The sequence below is a fragment of the Etheostoma spectabile genome, chromosome 17 (genome assembly GCF_008692095.1).
Source record: "Etheostoma spectabile isolate EspeVRDwgs_2016 chromosome 17, UIUC_Espe_1.0, whole genome shotgun sequence".
Classification (NCBI taxonomy): domain Eukaryota; kingdom Metazoa; phylum Chordata; class Actinopteri; order Perciformes; family Percidae; genus Etheostoma; species Etheostoma spectabile.
Window position 1 is genome coordinate 149,113 of NC_045749.1, and position 15,007 is coordinate 164,119.

At 40.9% G+C, this 15,007-nt stretch overlaps 1 protein-coding gene across 2 annotated transcripts in view; it reads right to left on the reverse strand.

The window, feature by feature from the left end:
• Positions 1-15,007, reverse strand: part of nrg3a (neuregulin 3a) — a 412,241-nt gene that overhangs the window by 26,392 nt on the left and 370,842 nt on the right. For both annotated transcript variants that reach the window (XM_032540923.1, XM_032540921.1), the window contains 2 exons: positions 13,234-13,257; positions 2,238-2,340 (listed from right to left, as the gene is read on the reverse strand). In XM_032540923.1, coding sequence (XP_032396814.1) covers positions 2,238-2,340; positions 13,234-13,257 — 127 coding nt within the window. The remainder of the gene's footprint in view (positions 1-2,237; positions 2,341-13,233; positions 13,258-15,007) is intronic.

The following is a 15,007-nucleotide window of genomic DNA, read 5'->3' on the forward strand; positions in this document are numbered from 1 at the left end:
ATCGAGACTAAAATTAAAGGAATGGATGTTGATGATAATCACAGACTGGAATATGTCAATATATGAACCAATCACAATCGTCCAAATAGCCTCTGGAAGGGACTCGTAGTAGTTAACCATAGTCCTCATAAATCCACGAAGATTAAAATGTCAATAGGAGGAAAATGGAAGGTAATGGACAGCAGTCCTGGAAGTGGACCGTAGCGGATATAAACTACATACACAGTGACTGGAGACTGATCCTCTATTTCAGACCCGTCCTCAAAAGACTTCAGACTTTAGAGCTTTTTTAAAACCTGAGCTGGTTTAATTACAGGTTTTACATTTATTCTTGGAATTCATGGTCAACAAACCACATTTATATCAAATTATACATACGTTTTTAGTTCAAAAGGCAGAAATTATGAATTATTTTGACTAATAGTTAAGATCAGAGGATGTTGAGTGGATCTCAGATGGGTAGACGTCAAAGTTTAGTCCGGATACTGTTTTGAAACCATAAAAAAATGCTATAAGATTAAGTTAAACACCCCAATAATTCAATGAAAGTAAACATTAATTTTACCTGAACAACGTATGGAATCATTCATGTTATTTTTGGGCAATTTGGTTGAAAGAAATCCAGATTTTGGATATAAAACACATTGAAACGGGCCAGTTTGACCTGAGAACAACACAAGGGTTAAAGCCAGCACTATGACGTCAGTGTGAAGGTGTCAGAGGAGAGACACAAAGGAGAAAATGTGTCACTCTCCAAATTCCTTCACACTGCCTGTCGCCCTTTGGAGAGCACTGACGACAGCAACGTGTTGAAGAATAATTTGTCTTTCATTCAGCTGTATCTTTGACTGGCTCTTTTTATTTTCACGGTGTGTGAAAACCTTTGGCGTTATCTGTATTCAAGTCACTCAGATTTGCATGAACACTTCCTCCCAATCTGTATGCATCTTTTCCGTTGAGCAGGGTAGTTTCCTGACTCAATTATGGATTCATTGAAAGTGCCTGTCCATCATGCCTTTATCCGATTATCTAGTTGTCAGGCTGCTCACTCACTCACACCATTATATTACAGAGGGAAGCCTATGGAATTACAGGGCCATCTATCACAGCCTGCTCCCCGGTCCGTACACTCCCAATGACAGACTGCCGTCACATACTGCATGTTTGACCCATCCTGTTGGGAATGTCGAATCTCTCCAGGCAAGCTATGCAAAGTTCTCGCAGCCAGGAACGGATGTAGGCCATTCACATGCCAATTAATGTGCACACACAGGTCATGCACTGCAGAAATATGCAGGGAGAGGACAGAAAGAAAAGATGGGGAGAGAGCAAAAGCCACACGAGCTGACCTTTGGGTTATAATGGGATATGAATATGTGTGTGTGCACATAATGAGATTTACAAATTATTGCAAATACCCAGTGTGGGATTTCATTCAAGACGTTTGATGCCTCAACATGTTCCATCGGCCTTCACTAAATTGTCTCCTTGGGCATTTTGTCTGCCCACACCCAACTGAGTTTATCACCAAATATTGTCCCATTTTGCTTACTTCAGGATACATTATTAATAAAGTAAGTTGGAAAGTTTATAAATCCTTGGAGCAACTTTCAGATCAAATGAAAGCAAGAAAACTGATGGTGGGGATGAAATTACATGTCACTGCATCTAATTTAACTGCCAACATACTCATGAGAATAATTCCATAGGTCACATATGGGCATGGCTGGAAATATGGAATTCATCTACGAGTTGGGTGAAAATGTCCAATTAAACTCTGTTATCTTTCTTTGAGTGTGTGTGTGTGCCTTATTGTTGTCATGTCAGAGCCCGTTTATATACCAATTTGTGTTTCCTCATTAACTTAACCTAAACCCAAACTTAGCCCTAACCCAGACCAGTCATCGTTGTGACACGTAGCCAACACCTAAAACGTTACCAGTAAAAGACATCAACAATTCATATTTTGCTGTGTTTGTTGACCATTTGTATAAAACTGATAGGAGTGTCTGATTTGATGATATTCCCCTTTATAATTAACTTTAATGTCAACAGTATCAATAGGAGTGATGGACTGATCCACTGGACTGGACTGGAGATTGAGTGGAAAACACACTATGTCCTGAAGATCAGTCCCAGCTGCATTCAAAACTGTTAATTGACACAATTTACATACAGTGTACACAGGGGGTTCATATCTACAGTATACACGTGTTTTTGTGTGTGTATCTTCTCACTTGTTGCGGCAGTAGAGGGCCATGCACAGGGTTCCCAGGAGGCTGATTGCCATAGCGATGGACGTGATTGACAGCACCTGTCTCTTGTACACCTCTTTGCTTTCTGTGGGGACACAAAACAGAGGACGGCGTCACATTGATGTTTTAACAACACACTTTTTGGATAATTAAGTCGTAGATCACGTACTTATCGGAACAACAGGGAGAGTGTGTGTGTGTGTGCGTGTGTGCGTGTGTGTGTGTGTGAGTGTGTGTATATCTGCAGAGACCCCACAGTCAATATTCACAGCGACGGAGTTAATACTAAATTAATTCCATTCAGATATCGCTCCGTAATACAGAATTACACACTTTTGAGATTTGTACTCACCCACTTTTAATTTCTACCATCGTTGCTTACAGCACCCAGACAGCCCGTTCAAACCACCAAACAACCAGTTGCGGTGCAACAGCTCTCTGGAGCTTTTTTTCTATCTGCCTTGCAGATCCTTTCCCTTACAAGTGTAATTACTGTTGTGATAAATGAACCAAATTGAAATAAAATAAAAACTATACACCCATTCACAATACACAAACACCTATTACCAATTCTCCAGCATCACCTGCTATTCTTAGTTACCGCACAGCCGTTTCAGCTCATTTTATCAGCTCTACAACATCGAGTGATGGTCCAATAGACGCCGACTGCTTCTGAAATGGATGCCACATGTAATGGAGCTTGAATACACGAAGAGAAGAAGAGCTATGGCGCGGACGGACGCCATTAGTGGAGAAAAATGGAAGCTGTCTTGTTGGCTACGAACAAGTAAATCATAGTTGCCTTCAGATGCATTAATAGGCGATCGATCAAGTTTTATTTAGCGAGGCTCAGACCTTGGAAAAGCACGGAGATGACACAAGGTGTTGGGCTTCTGCTTTGAGGTGATTGAGATAATTCTTTACTGTGGATGGGTTTGAATGGCCACTTAAGTAGAAAAAAGATAACGTTCTTTACTAGCTTCTTTCTCGGTGCGTAAGCTCAGAAAATTGCTGCTGTGGGCTGCAGAACGCAACCGCAACCTTCTCCTTCTTCTTCTCCTTCCACAGAGAAACACAACTGCAGCCACTGCATCTTGCTCAAGGGCAACCTGACATCAGAGTGTTACTAATTCACAACCACATCAAGATTTTCAAGCCTGTCTGGGAATTCAAACCAAGGAGCTCTCAGCACGAGCTTACTGCCGGAGCCTTTAAGCTACTGATGCCCACACAGATATTGCATAACCAATCATACATGCAGTATTTCATACTTAATCCCCGAAAAAACTGATGTCAGAGTCTGTTAGTGCATTGTCAGTGCATCTTTTTCTCTCCTCTGTGTCCCTATTTGTCTCCTTCCATGCATTGTTGGAATGTAACTAAGTTCATTTACTCAAATATTGTACTTTTGTACTTTTCTTTTAAGGCCGCTTTCTACTTCTATACCCCACTACATTGTACTTTGTACTCCACTACATTAATCTGGCAGCTTCAGTTACTCAGAGAGTAGATTTTATCACACAAGCGCATGTAGGTTATATGTTAAGATGTTTTACTGTATATACAGTATACACAGTGCATCACTTAGAGAGTTAACACTTTAAAGGAGTACTCCATCAATTTTATATTGCACTTTCATAAAGTTAGATGACTCACAATAGTCTTAATAATTTAAAAATGGTCAAAATCAGAGCAGAAGAAGACCAGATGTCCTACATTTTTGTTTATGGGTCAAGCTCCAAAAATCTTTCCCATAGTGCAACTTCTAGCATCTTTTCATTAGACCCTTCCTGCCGGATAAATGTCTCAAATTATTACTTAATGCCCCTAGTTTTTTTGAGACTCCAAGCCCCAGCTGAGATAACCCAAACCCAGCAGGGTTCATTTCTCAGCTTGAGAGAGCTCTCTGCTGAGCTACACAAGCCACAATATACAACTGTTATGAATCAAGTGCCTTTCTGAGCTGCAAATTAATAGTTTGGCGGAATAATTTTAACTGTCAACAGCATCTCTCATTAGTAGACTCTTGTTATCAAGTGTCTAAAGTTCAACACTGTACTATTTTGTCAAATTATGCAACCGTTTTTTTTTCACAAGATGAGTAGTCTATAACCCCGATGTTCCACTTCTGGGAATGCTCAGGTGTAGCCAAGGACTATGGTTACCTGGTCCTCAGATCTCTGCAGGGTAAATCCAGACAACTAGCTAGACTATCTGTTCAATCTGAGGACTATGGTTACCTGGTCCTCAGATCTCTGCAGGGTAAATCCAGACAGCTAGCTAGACTATCTGTCCAACCTGAGGACTATGGTTACCTGGTCCTCAGGTCTCTGCAGGGTAAATCCAGACAGCTAGTTAGACTATCTGTCCAATCTGAGTTTCTGAAGCGGCACCGTGGCTCCGTCCGGCACTCAGCACCACCCAAGATGATTGTGATTGGTTTAAAGAAATGCCAGTAAACCTGAGCACATTTTTTCTCTCATCCTGGAATGAAATGTGTGGACTAGCCAGACCCTCCTCCACAGCGCAGGGGAGGAAGGTCTGACAATGGGAGACTACAGGATGAGAGACAAGTAAACTGACCTTTATTAGAGTTCCACTTTTGAAGAAGAAATCACTTTTAGCAAATTGTGAGGCTTCTAGGCTGCTTTATAACTCAGAAACAGCCTACTTAAAGTGTATTATTTTTTTTTTCATAGGAGAGGGCTCTCCCACCGACAGTCAATGTACAATTCTGACAACCATGACCTGAATCGTTTCCTGACCTTATGTAACTCCGGGGTGTTAGATCTAAACACTCTTATGTGTGGTTCTGGGCAGTTATGACTTTTGTTATTTAAATGCATAGAGTGGGGCTCTAATGTAAAGAGAAGATGATGGAATAAAGGGTTGAAGGAGAGGAGTAGAGATAGAAAGTTTTCATCCACCTGCTTTTTACAGTGCACTTTTCTTTTGTGCCAGAAAAGAAAAAAAAAATCTCAAAAGTGTTTTTATAGGTTTCTGCTGAAGTGGAAAAGATGCTACTTTGACACTGGGAAATGAAGATGACAAAAACAGATTTATTTTTTAAAGAAACGGAGATGCTGGAGACTTCGATGGAAGACAAGGACAAGGATGGAAGAAAACACAATATGAATTTCTGACTTGGCTGTTTGTCACATACAGTACAGTCAGACTTTAAGTTATATATGCACGCAGCATGCTTGGTGTGAGGCCAATCATAAATAGCCTATGTTGTCGAGGTCAAACCGCACTTCAGCCTCGCTCCCACGTCCTTGTTTGGATGCACCTACTCTATGCACAAACACACTCTCTTGATGTGAATAAATCATGTGGCTCGAGAGAGGAAAAGCATGTTCACGTTCCATCTGTGGGGCGTGAAGTCACATCTTCAAGACAATCCACCTCAAACCTCCGGTTCTGCCCTGCTGATTGCTTATTTACAGCAACATATAGCATATATATAACATTTATATTTTACAATAAGTTGGTGTTGCAGCAGCGTTATAGAAGTGTCGCTGTGACCTTTTTTATGTGTGTGTGTGATTATATATACATCCAGAAATAAGTTGACAGCAGGCATGTTTCCATACAGGTGAGCTGGCTGGAACGAGAGAAATCAATAAGTGATGGAGTAAGGGATGAAACAGCCTTGCCTTATAGCCAATAAGGATTGAAGACATATCTTTTATTGCCTCTAGCGTGCTAGAATTCATATTATTTGATACCCAAACACAAATATAGAACTTGCTGAATTGCTGACAATCATGGGCTAAGAACTCTCTCTCTCTGACCAGAGAGCTCCAGTCATCCAGCTGTCAGACTGTGTTAAAGGGTCTACCAAATTTCAAGTAAAGAAGCATTTTGCAGATACTTTTCTCCAAACTCAGCTTTTAAAATATCTGTCTCCTGGATTTCAGCTATCACAGCAATCAAGCGGAAGTTAGTGTGGCATTGGCAGACCGTCCTCCACTGTGCTGCTGATCTGGCTAGTCCACACAGCATCCCAGGATGGGAGAGGAACATGCTCTGGTCTAAAATGTACCCTGCAGAGATATGAGGAGCAGTTATCATAAATCCACCGGAGTTTTAAAATTTGAACAAAAAGACAGTATAAGGTAATGGACATCCGGCCACAAAAAAAATGGACATTTGGCGGAGATTCTAGCGGCAACAGAGCAATCCTAAAAGTGCAAAGTCGGGGATATAGACTAAGTAGAAGTGAATGGCAATTTTGCTTGCTCTAAGAATATCCAGGTTGCTCAGGGTAACCTACGGACATGCCTGGTCAGTTTCTTAGGAACTTCTCTGAGACATTCTGCATGGCTAATGCTATTTCCAAATATGATTCATGTAAGTTTGGGTGAAGTGACCCTTTAAGCAACTCTCCAGTTTTCCCAACGCCTATGTTTTTTTGAAGGAAGTTGTGTAATTATTCATTACTATAAATACAAAAATCACCAGATATCGTCATAATAAATGCACACTTCCATCAAGCACACAACGATGAGGAAAACACACAAACACCTGCAAACTGTACAGTCAAATAACTGGTGACAGCCCACACACACACACACACACACACACACACACACACACACACACACACACACACACACACACACACACAGAGGTGACTTAAGTTTGGGGCCAGGCTGAGAAGGCGTTATGACAGCGTGGTTCTCAGCACTCTGAGCCCTGCTGAGAGGGCTTTAGTCTGCATGGTGTGGATCATGACATATACAGAGGAGCACATGACACCAAACTGCACTCGGCAGTGCTTCAGCACATCTTTTCCATCATTTTCAGCTTTTATCCTGTATCAGAGTTTGGGACTTCGACCCTCGAGTTGAGGCTCCCATTCAACTTTGTTCCATTAAGCTTGACTGGGTCGCCCTCTTCAGAGTCCTCCCAGAAGGATCTCAGCCCATGGCAGTGCCAGGTTTGTGAGTCATTCAAGGGTTTTTATCTCATGTTTTGGACATATGGACGAGTCAGACAGCTGGCAGGCACTGACACTGCCAAGCCCTGTCGCACATATTAGGTTAAGGTTTATTAAATTATGTTGCATTTGTACAATTATGAAATAAATCGTGGCCTCTAGTTTGAGCGCAGTAACATTTAATGTTTAGTGGCAGCACGTTGGAACTGGTTCAAGGTTGACACAGTGGCAGAATTGGGATGATTGATGGTGACGGACGTAAAGGTCAGTTTTGGCTAACTGCTACACAAACAAACTATCCGACAGGTCACAGCTAAGCACAACGCAATCTCAGATCAATATGGTTTCAAGTTGTGTTTGGAGCCCTTCAGACAGCTCAGATATCGTCATCATCATCCTGAGGAGCAGCTCAGTGCTGCATGCTTTTCTCCTCTATTGGATCATATCTCGTATTCCTAACAGTCTTAATAGTATTTAATCAAAAAGGATTTGTTATTTCGGTACCTATTTATTCTTTAACGCTTGTGTTGTTTTCCCGTCAACCATGAAAAAAAAGTTTTGCTCACTTTTTTTTTCAACGTTATTATTGCTTTTTTCGCCCACATTTATGTCACTTTTTCAATGTTGTGTGTGTTTTTTATTTTTTTTATTTTTGATGTTTTTTCCAAAGTTGTTGGACATTTTCAACGCTTATTTCGGTGGCTCATTTTTTTGTGAGAAAAAAAACAAAGAGAAAACGGACAACATGAGGGTTAGGTCAGGGGTCTTCAATGTTTTTTATGTCAAGGACCCCTTCAATGAAACGGAAGTGGAGAAGGGACCCCCTATTATATATATTGTATAAAAGTAAGTTGCGTATGGCTCTACAATAAGGTGTAGGCCAGCCTAAAGCCTTTACACATACTGTATTGTTTTGGGGTGCATACAATACTAAGCTGCTAAAATAATTGACATTCATATATTTATGCATCATGATGGATACCTTACCTATGGGTTGATTAAATTTATTTTTGCTAATAATATGTTGGGCTCATGTTTCTGTATATTTTAAACAAAATAAGATTAAACAATAACCCCCCTGCAGTAACTCTGAGGTCCCGGACCCCCTTTTGAAGATCTCTACTGTACTATATATCATATCTATGTCAAGAGCAGCTGAGATTGACAGGAATGGAGGAACGAGGACATAACAAGTGGAAGGAGAGATTAGAGGACACAGACAGAGAGGCCCAGATTCTTCGCCCTGAGCATTAGCTTTTCATGTGTCGGAGTGCAGACTGCTGATGGGGGATAAAAACCTGTATTTATTCAGGTCTGCTGTGCAACAGTAAGCATGCTCTCTGGTCACAGTCCTTTACTCTATTACCCAAATGGCTTCATTCACCCATTTACATACTGAATGGATTTCAGTGACTGGAGCTATTGTTTCCGCTGGGGCATTTCTTTCTATCTTTCTCTCTTTTATTCCTCTTACACTTTCTCTCTTCCACTTAGAGTGCTCACAGTGCTCCTGCCCCCCCCCCCCCCCCCCAGGGTTTTGGTCATGTGAGGAAAGCTGAACCAAAGCTGTTGGCTGTTCTGTGCTGAAACGTGAGGGGTATCAGGCCTTTGCTGTCATGGTCCCTGGACTGTGCAGCCCCCCCCTCTTCATACTGTAATATTAGGACTGCCCTGACAATTGAGGCTTGAAAGGCCTTATCAAATCTTCAGTTTTTGGATGTGAAGCATTGCCTTTTTATTTGTGTTACTCGTCCTTACACATGCAATTTTTAACCTTGCCATGAGAACTTTTATACACTGCAACCAAGTAAAATTTGTTTTGATTTTACCAAAAAATTTAAAACTTATATCCATGTTAAACTCTTCTTAGGTTTATAAATTTATGACTATGATACACCTGTTATTTTACACCTTTTGGCACAGAAGGTACTGCATTTTACGTTTCTGTCAGCAGCAGTAACATCTTATTTGAAAAGAACAAAGATGCGCCTCCAGGAATTTAAAACTCTTTCACGCAAAAATAAAATAAAAAAACATACTGTTTGATTAAAAAGTGATCTCTGGAAAGACACCAGTGTGATTGCTACTCTTCACTCCGCATTACTTCTGTCTGTCTTTCATCTCTCCGGTTCCTCTCCTGTTTCTTCAAGACATTGGGCAGATTAGGGCTCATACCCAGTCACGATGTGGGTCAGTCCTTAAGTTGCCAAAATCGAGCAGAGTGAAATGAAACCTTTCTGTACTTTGCCTCCAAATGTAAAAGACAACTGAATGACATAAATTTCACTATCTATATACAGCATATATATGTATATGTATACTATACTGTATGTACCTACCTACCTCTCTCTCTCTCTCTCTCTCTCTCTCTATATATATATATATATATATATATATATATATATTTATACTGTATGTAATGTGCTTGTGTATGTGTCTGTGTTTGCGTGTGTCTTGTATTCAAATGTGTCGACCTACTGTAGCTCCATTCATCTTTGTTCTAGTTTGCCAAGCTGCTTCCTTCCAGCACAAACACAATTCAAACCCTCTGGCTGGATGTTGAATATCAACATGACTTAAAATCCATCGCACCCCAAAAATAGCTGCCTGGGTGGAGAGATCTCAACCTTCAGACACTTATTTTCTAATTTTACCCTCAGAAACTGACTCTGGAGGAGGGGTGTGAGGGGTGTGGGGGGGGGGGCGGAGCAGTGTCTATAAACATGCATAGGGCTTTGGATTGGCTGTGCACGATAACTACCATGGAATTACACTGAGTACCTATCTTAAAACCAATGTTAGAATAGTACACATGCAGTACGTCTCAGTATCTACACTCAGTAGGCACACCTGTAAAGTCATAGTTATTGTTATTAATATTCTGCCCCACTCATGTATGTAAAAGGTTCTCCACCTCTCAGTGTTATTTAGTCAAGTCCAACACCACCATTATGACCTCAATAATAAACAGATTTGAATTAATTTAAGAGAATTGAATTTACATATTTGTGACCATGTCTACAGATTATGTTATATTATGATTTATGCATTGGATAGTATTATATTGTACCGTACTGCCTAACAAAGTGGAGTGTATATGAATGTGGTGCACAGGGTTGTTCCCCAGATTACCTTAGACAAACTTAACTGATAAGCTTTAGTCAGCAAAACCAAGTCCAATAATATAGTCATATGTATATGGCTAATAAATTAGGAATAAGCAAGTACAGCACTATCTGTATCTGCATCTGTTAACCATTTAAATGATCTGTCACTGTACTCAGACTGGGCGGGGCCTAACCCGGAAGTGGACAGGATATAACCCGGACGTGGGTCGGGTTGTCTTGAAATGGGCGGGGCTTTAACCTGTATGTTATTTTAAGCATGCAATTGATATGGGTTGATCAGAAACTGTTATATTTATTGCTGATTAGAAAACTATTTCCATGACAGCATCAGCATTGAGCTTCAGATCAATGGTGTTGTCATGGTAACAAACAAGTTTTGCAACAATGAATACAACACATGAGGTGGCAATTGTGAAGTAAAATGTAATGAACAAGAGTTTTCCTACTCAATATAGCTTTCTTTTTTTAACTTTTACTTTTTAAGAATCCGGCTCATCTCTACTAATAATGCAGGATTTTTCCACCTTGTTACAACTTGGGTTTTAAGATTGACACTACAACAACCACTTAGATTTAGGAACACAGCGATGTTGAAACAACAAACTCTCTGGGTAAGAAACCTGAGCCGTCAGCTGATTGGACAGGCTGGAAATAAAAGCGAAGCGTTGCCAGACTATCTGAATTTATGTGGCGGTAAAAGAGAAAATCCGCCACATGTCATGTACAGTAACGAGGCTCCACAGCAGAGGTGAGCGCACAACTAGAGCAGGTTTGACAAGGTGATGATAAGGTTTTTTTGTTTTTAAAAAGTGTCTCACACTCTTCACATGCTCATCTCTTTTATCCTGATGACGTTTCAGGCCTTCTTCAAATCACCTCACTACAACCCTTGGAGGGCATTACTTTCCTATATTATGTCTTTATAGCAACATTGCTTTGTGATAGAGCTAAATTATTACCATTACCAATAGGAATTGTCAAAACTATTATATTATCATCATATAGGAAGCAAGTTTTCATAAACCAGAATTATCCATGTGCTTGTTACAATGACAATGAAGATATTCTATTATTTCCTATTCTAGTCTGTTCTTTAAAAGCTCAGTCCACATAAAAAACATTGGTTCAGGCAGAGCACTGATGCCAAGCCTGCATTAGTGGTAATAACAGCTTTATTGCTTCACCATCAGTGGCTAATTTATCAGCTGATTGACTACCAGCTGACTAGTCTTCATACGGGCGCAGACGGTGGGCTTTACTACCGACTCCTGATGTGTTTATTAACGGAGGAATCCTTTGGCCGGCAGAATCCTCGCTGCAGCTTTACTTCTTTGAGAGCTCCCTCCACGAGCAGAGCCTTATCTTATCAGAGAGAAAATCTACATAACTGTTAAACCATTTGTTATGAATGGTCAGATCTGCGAATTAAGTAATATCTGTGATATCGGATCAGTTGCTATGTCAGAAATAGGATGGTGTAGGAAGGAATGTTTAAAGATTTTTTAACACCCACACACTTTTTATATTCATCCTCACACTTGCTTTTCCAAAGTAACCCACTTTGAACAGTATGTTTATACTTAATTGTATTGTATATTGTTTTAATGCATTGCTATGTAAACCTTATTATTATTCTAAAAACAGATTTTAAAGCCGAATACATTGATAAATCAGGTTTGAGTGTGGCGGTTGCTCCTCTATCTGTGCACTTCGTGGCACAATGCTGGGGAAGACAAAGCCGGAGATGTTAGGTAGGCAAATAAAATTGGCAGCCTGCACAATGTTGCAGAGGCATAAAACCTCTCACTGAATATAAATGGGAAAACCGGCAAGATAGTGCTGTGGAAGATCATCTGTCACTGCCGGGTTTGCATTGTCTCAGCAAGTTTCCTGAAACAAAGCTTTTGTTCGTGTGACTGCAAATGCAGCGGTCGTGCCGCAGAAAAAGAAGCACGGTACTGCTTGTTCCTGTACAATTTTACTTTGAGAATGTCAGAGCAGTTATGTCAAACCAGGGGGAGGCCATTTTTCTCGATAATCCAGTGCGTGTGGACAGGGGCCAAATTATATCAACTGAGAGAGTGAGGGGCTCTAGTTAACAACACGCTTCCATGTCATTAACTAGCACTCCTCAGCTGTGATATCCAACAACGAGGCTGCCAGCAGAGCCAGGAACAAGAGAGGGGAGCCTGGCAACGACTTGGAGAAGCCGCTGGCATCTGCCCTGCACATCCGCCCTGCACATCCTCGCAGCCATGTGCATGGGAAACACACACAACATTCAACACACAATCACTGGAAGAATCTCATCTAACTCGTTAAAACTAAGGACTTCAGAAACACACTTTTGAATGAGTGCCGTGCATGTACACACACACACGCGCTCGCACTTATGAGGATTGCATAAGGTAACAGAGCCAACATCATAAAAACTCCCTGACTGTACCCCGCCCGCCTCTCTGTTCTCACTGTTTCCAAGGAGACTGCAGCATATTGGAATTCTAAAGGGACCCGTCATAAGCAATTGTGTGTGAGAGAAACAGAGGGAGAGCACGGAGAAAAAGAAAGCATAAAGATAGGGGTGGTGCAGAATTATATATAATTACATATGTGTGGGAATAAAGACAGTGGCTAATATTTCAAAGACTGCATGGTGACAGAGAGAGGTTGGGGAATGTGAAAATGTGAGTAAACATTTATAGGGACGCCAGTTGTTTTCAACACATTTCTAATGAAATAATGACGCCATATGTGATTAGGCATGTCCACGTGTGCTATTTGCTGGGTGTCATAAACAATGTATGTACTGTATGTAAGCAATTACAAAGTGCAATGTTGATCCAATATGAAGCCTGTAATGTTTACAGTTGAGACTCATGCAGATGCGAGATAAGAAAAGCTTCCTTACCCATAAACTCGATGCCCAAGTGGTCTGTTGTTTCAGGCAGAAGGATGGAGAGGGCGAGGGGAGAGAGAGAAAATAAAGTTAGTATTAAGAATTGTGTGCGTTTGCATTGTGTCACAGCGTATAGCCAGATCATCACTGACTTGTTGTTCTTTCATGTAAGCTGCTGTATCGGGATTTTAGCTGCTGTCACATCACGTCAGAAGGCACATGCTAGTAATGTTAAAAGAAATGAGAGACACACACACACACACACACACACACACACACACACACACACACACACACACACACACACACACACACACACACTTGCTCTGCAAACCCTTACATTGACCCAAACAAACAACCCTGAACACTTTGAGCAATGGAACTATTTAACAAAAAAGTTGACGTACACCAATGCACAAATCAGGTATTGGCAACATTTGAAGGCCAATCTGATGAAAGTTGTGGGGATGTTCACTCACGTTCCCGGTCACTGTGAGACAAAATCTGATCACACCCACACAGTCTTGTTGAATCACACTAGCTGAGATTTTAAGTGATAAACTCTTAGTAGATAATACTAATCTAATCATTTTATGTAATAGAGAGCTACAGTTAGACTTAAAAGAATACTGCACTGATTAGCAACACTAAAATATTGTCGGACTCACGATGAAATGTTAAAAAATCAGTGCTTCTTCCTTGTGAAAACCTGGGACCTACATTACCCACAATGCAACTCGATTGCTAAAAGCTAGGTGTGAGATTTTAGGTGTGTTATGCTGGCAGAGGTCCCCACTCTCAAAGCCTAAAACTCTCGTTGGTCCTCACGAAGATATAAGTATAAGAGTATCCACACACTCACACAAACACACACACACACACACACACACACTCACACACACACACTCACACACACAGCCAAAAGCTGACAAACAACACCGTGTAACACTGATGCCTGCACAGCATAAAAGTAAGAGCTCGTGTGCATTCTGCTGTGTAAAACATATCGGGAAAACAGAGGTCAGAGGTCATTTTGGTCCTGTAAAGGGCTCGCACTTTGACAGTAAAGCCACAATCCACTTTTTGCAGCCTAGCATTTCAAGGAGTAGAGTGTAGCTGCTCTGCTGTTAACAGAAACATCTAACGTATACAAAAGTGACCATTGTACTGCAAAGGTTTGCAATTCCATTAATGCATGAATTAAAGTGCTCATATTATGCTTTAAACAAAAATAGTAGGACAACAAGAATTCAAGGGACATTTAGAATAGATAAAAATATGCAATTAATTGCAAGTTATATGTGACATTAATGCGATTAATCGCAATTAAATATTTTAATTGTTTGACCGCACTAATGAAAATGAAAGCAGTGGTTTGCAAAACAGAATAATTACTACAGTGTCTTGGATTACAGGTGCTTCTCTGGGCTCTACAGGACTGGGAATGTAACTCTCCCTGAGTGTACAAAAAGGATCTAGAGGAAGTGCCGATGTCAGTGGTGTCATCGCTGGCTTTTACCACACTGACAGTGTCATCTCCTGAGTGGCCCGGCCCTCTCAGAGTGGGTGAGCTGTTCTTTCTAATGCGAAAAGCTCTGTCCAATCTGCCCCCAATCTTATCAGGCAATGTTAGCCTGGATGTAAGCGGATCATTTTTCACTTTACCAACGACCCAGAGACCTCTCTCCACTGCCTTCTTGATTTCTACCTTCAAAAAGCCTGCGATGTCGGACAGGAAGAGATGAACTAGATAAACGCTAGCCTGTGGAAAAGTCTACATTTTGTT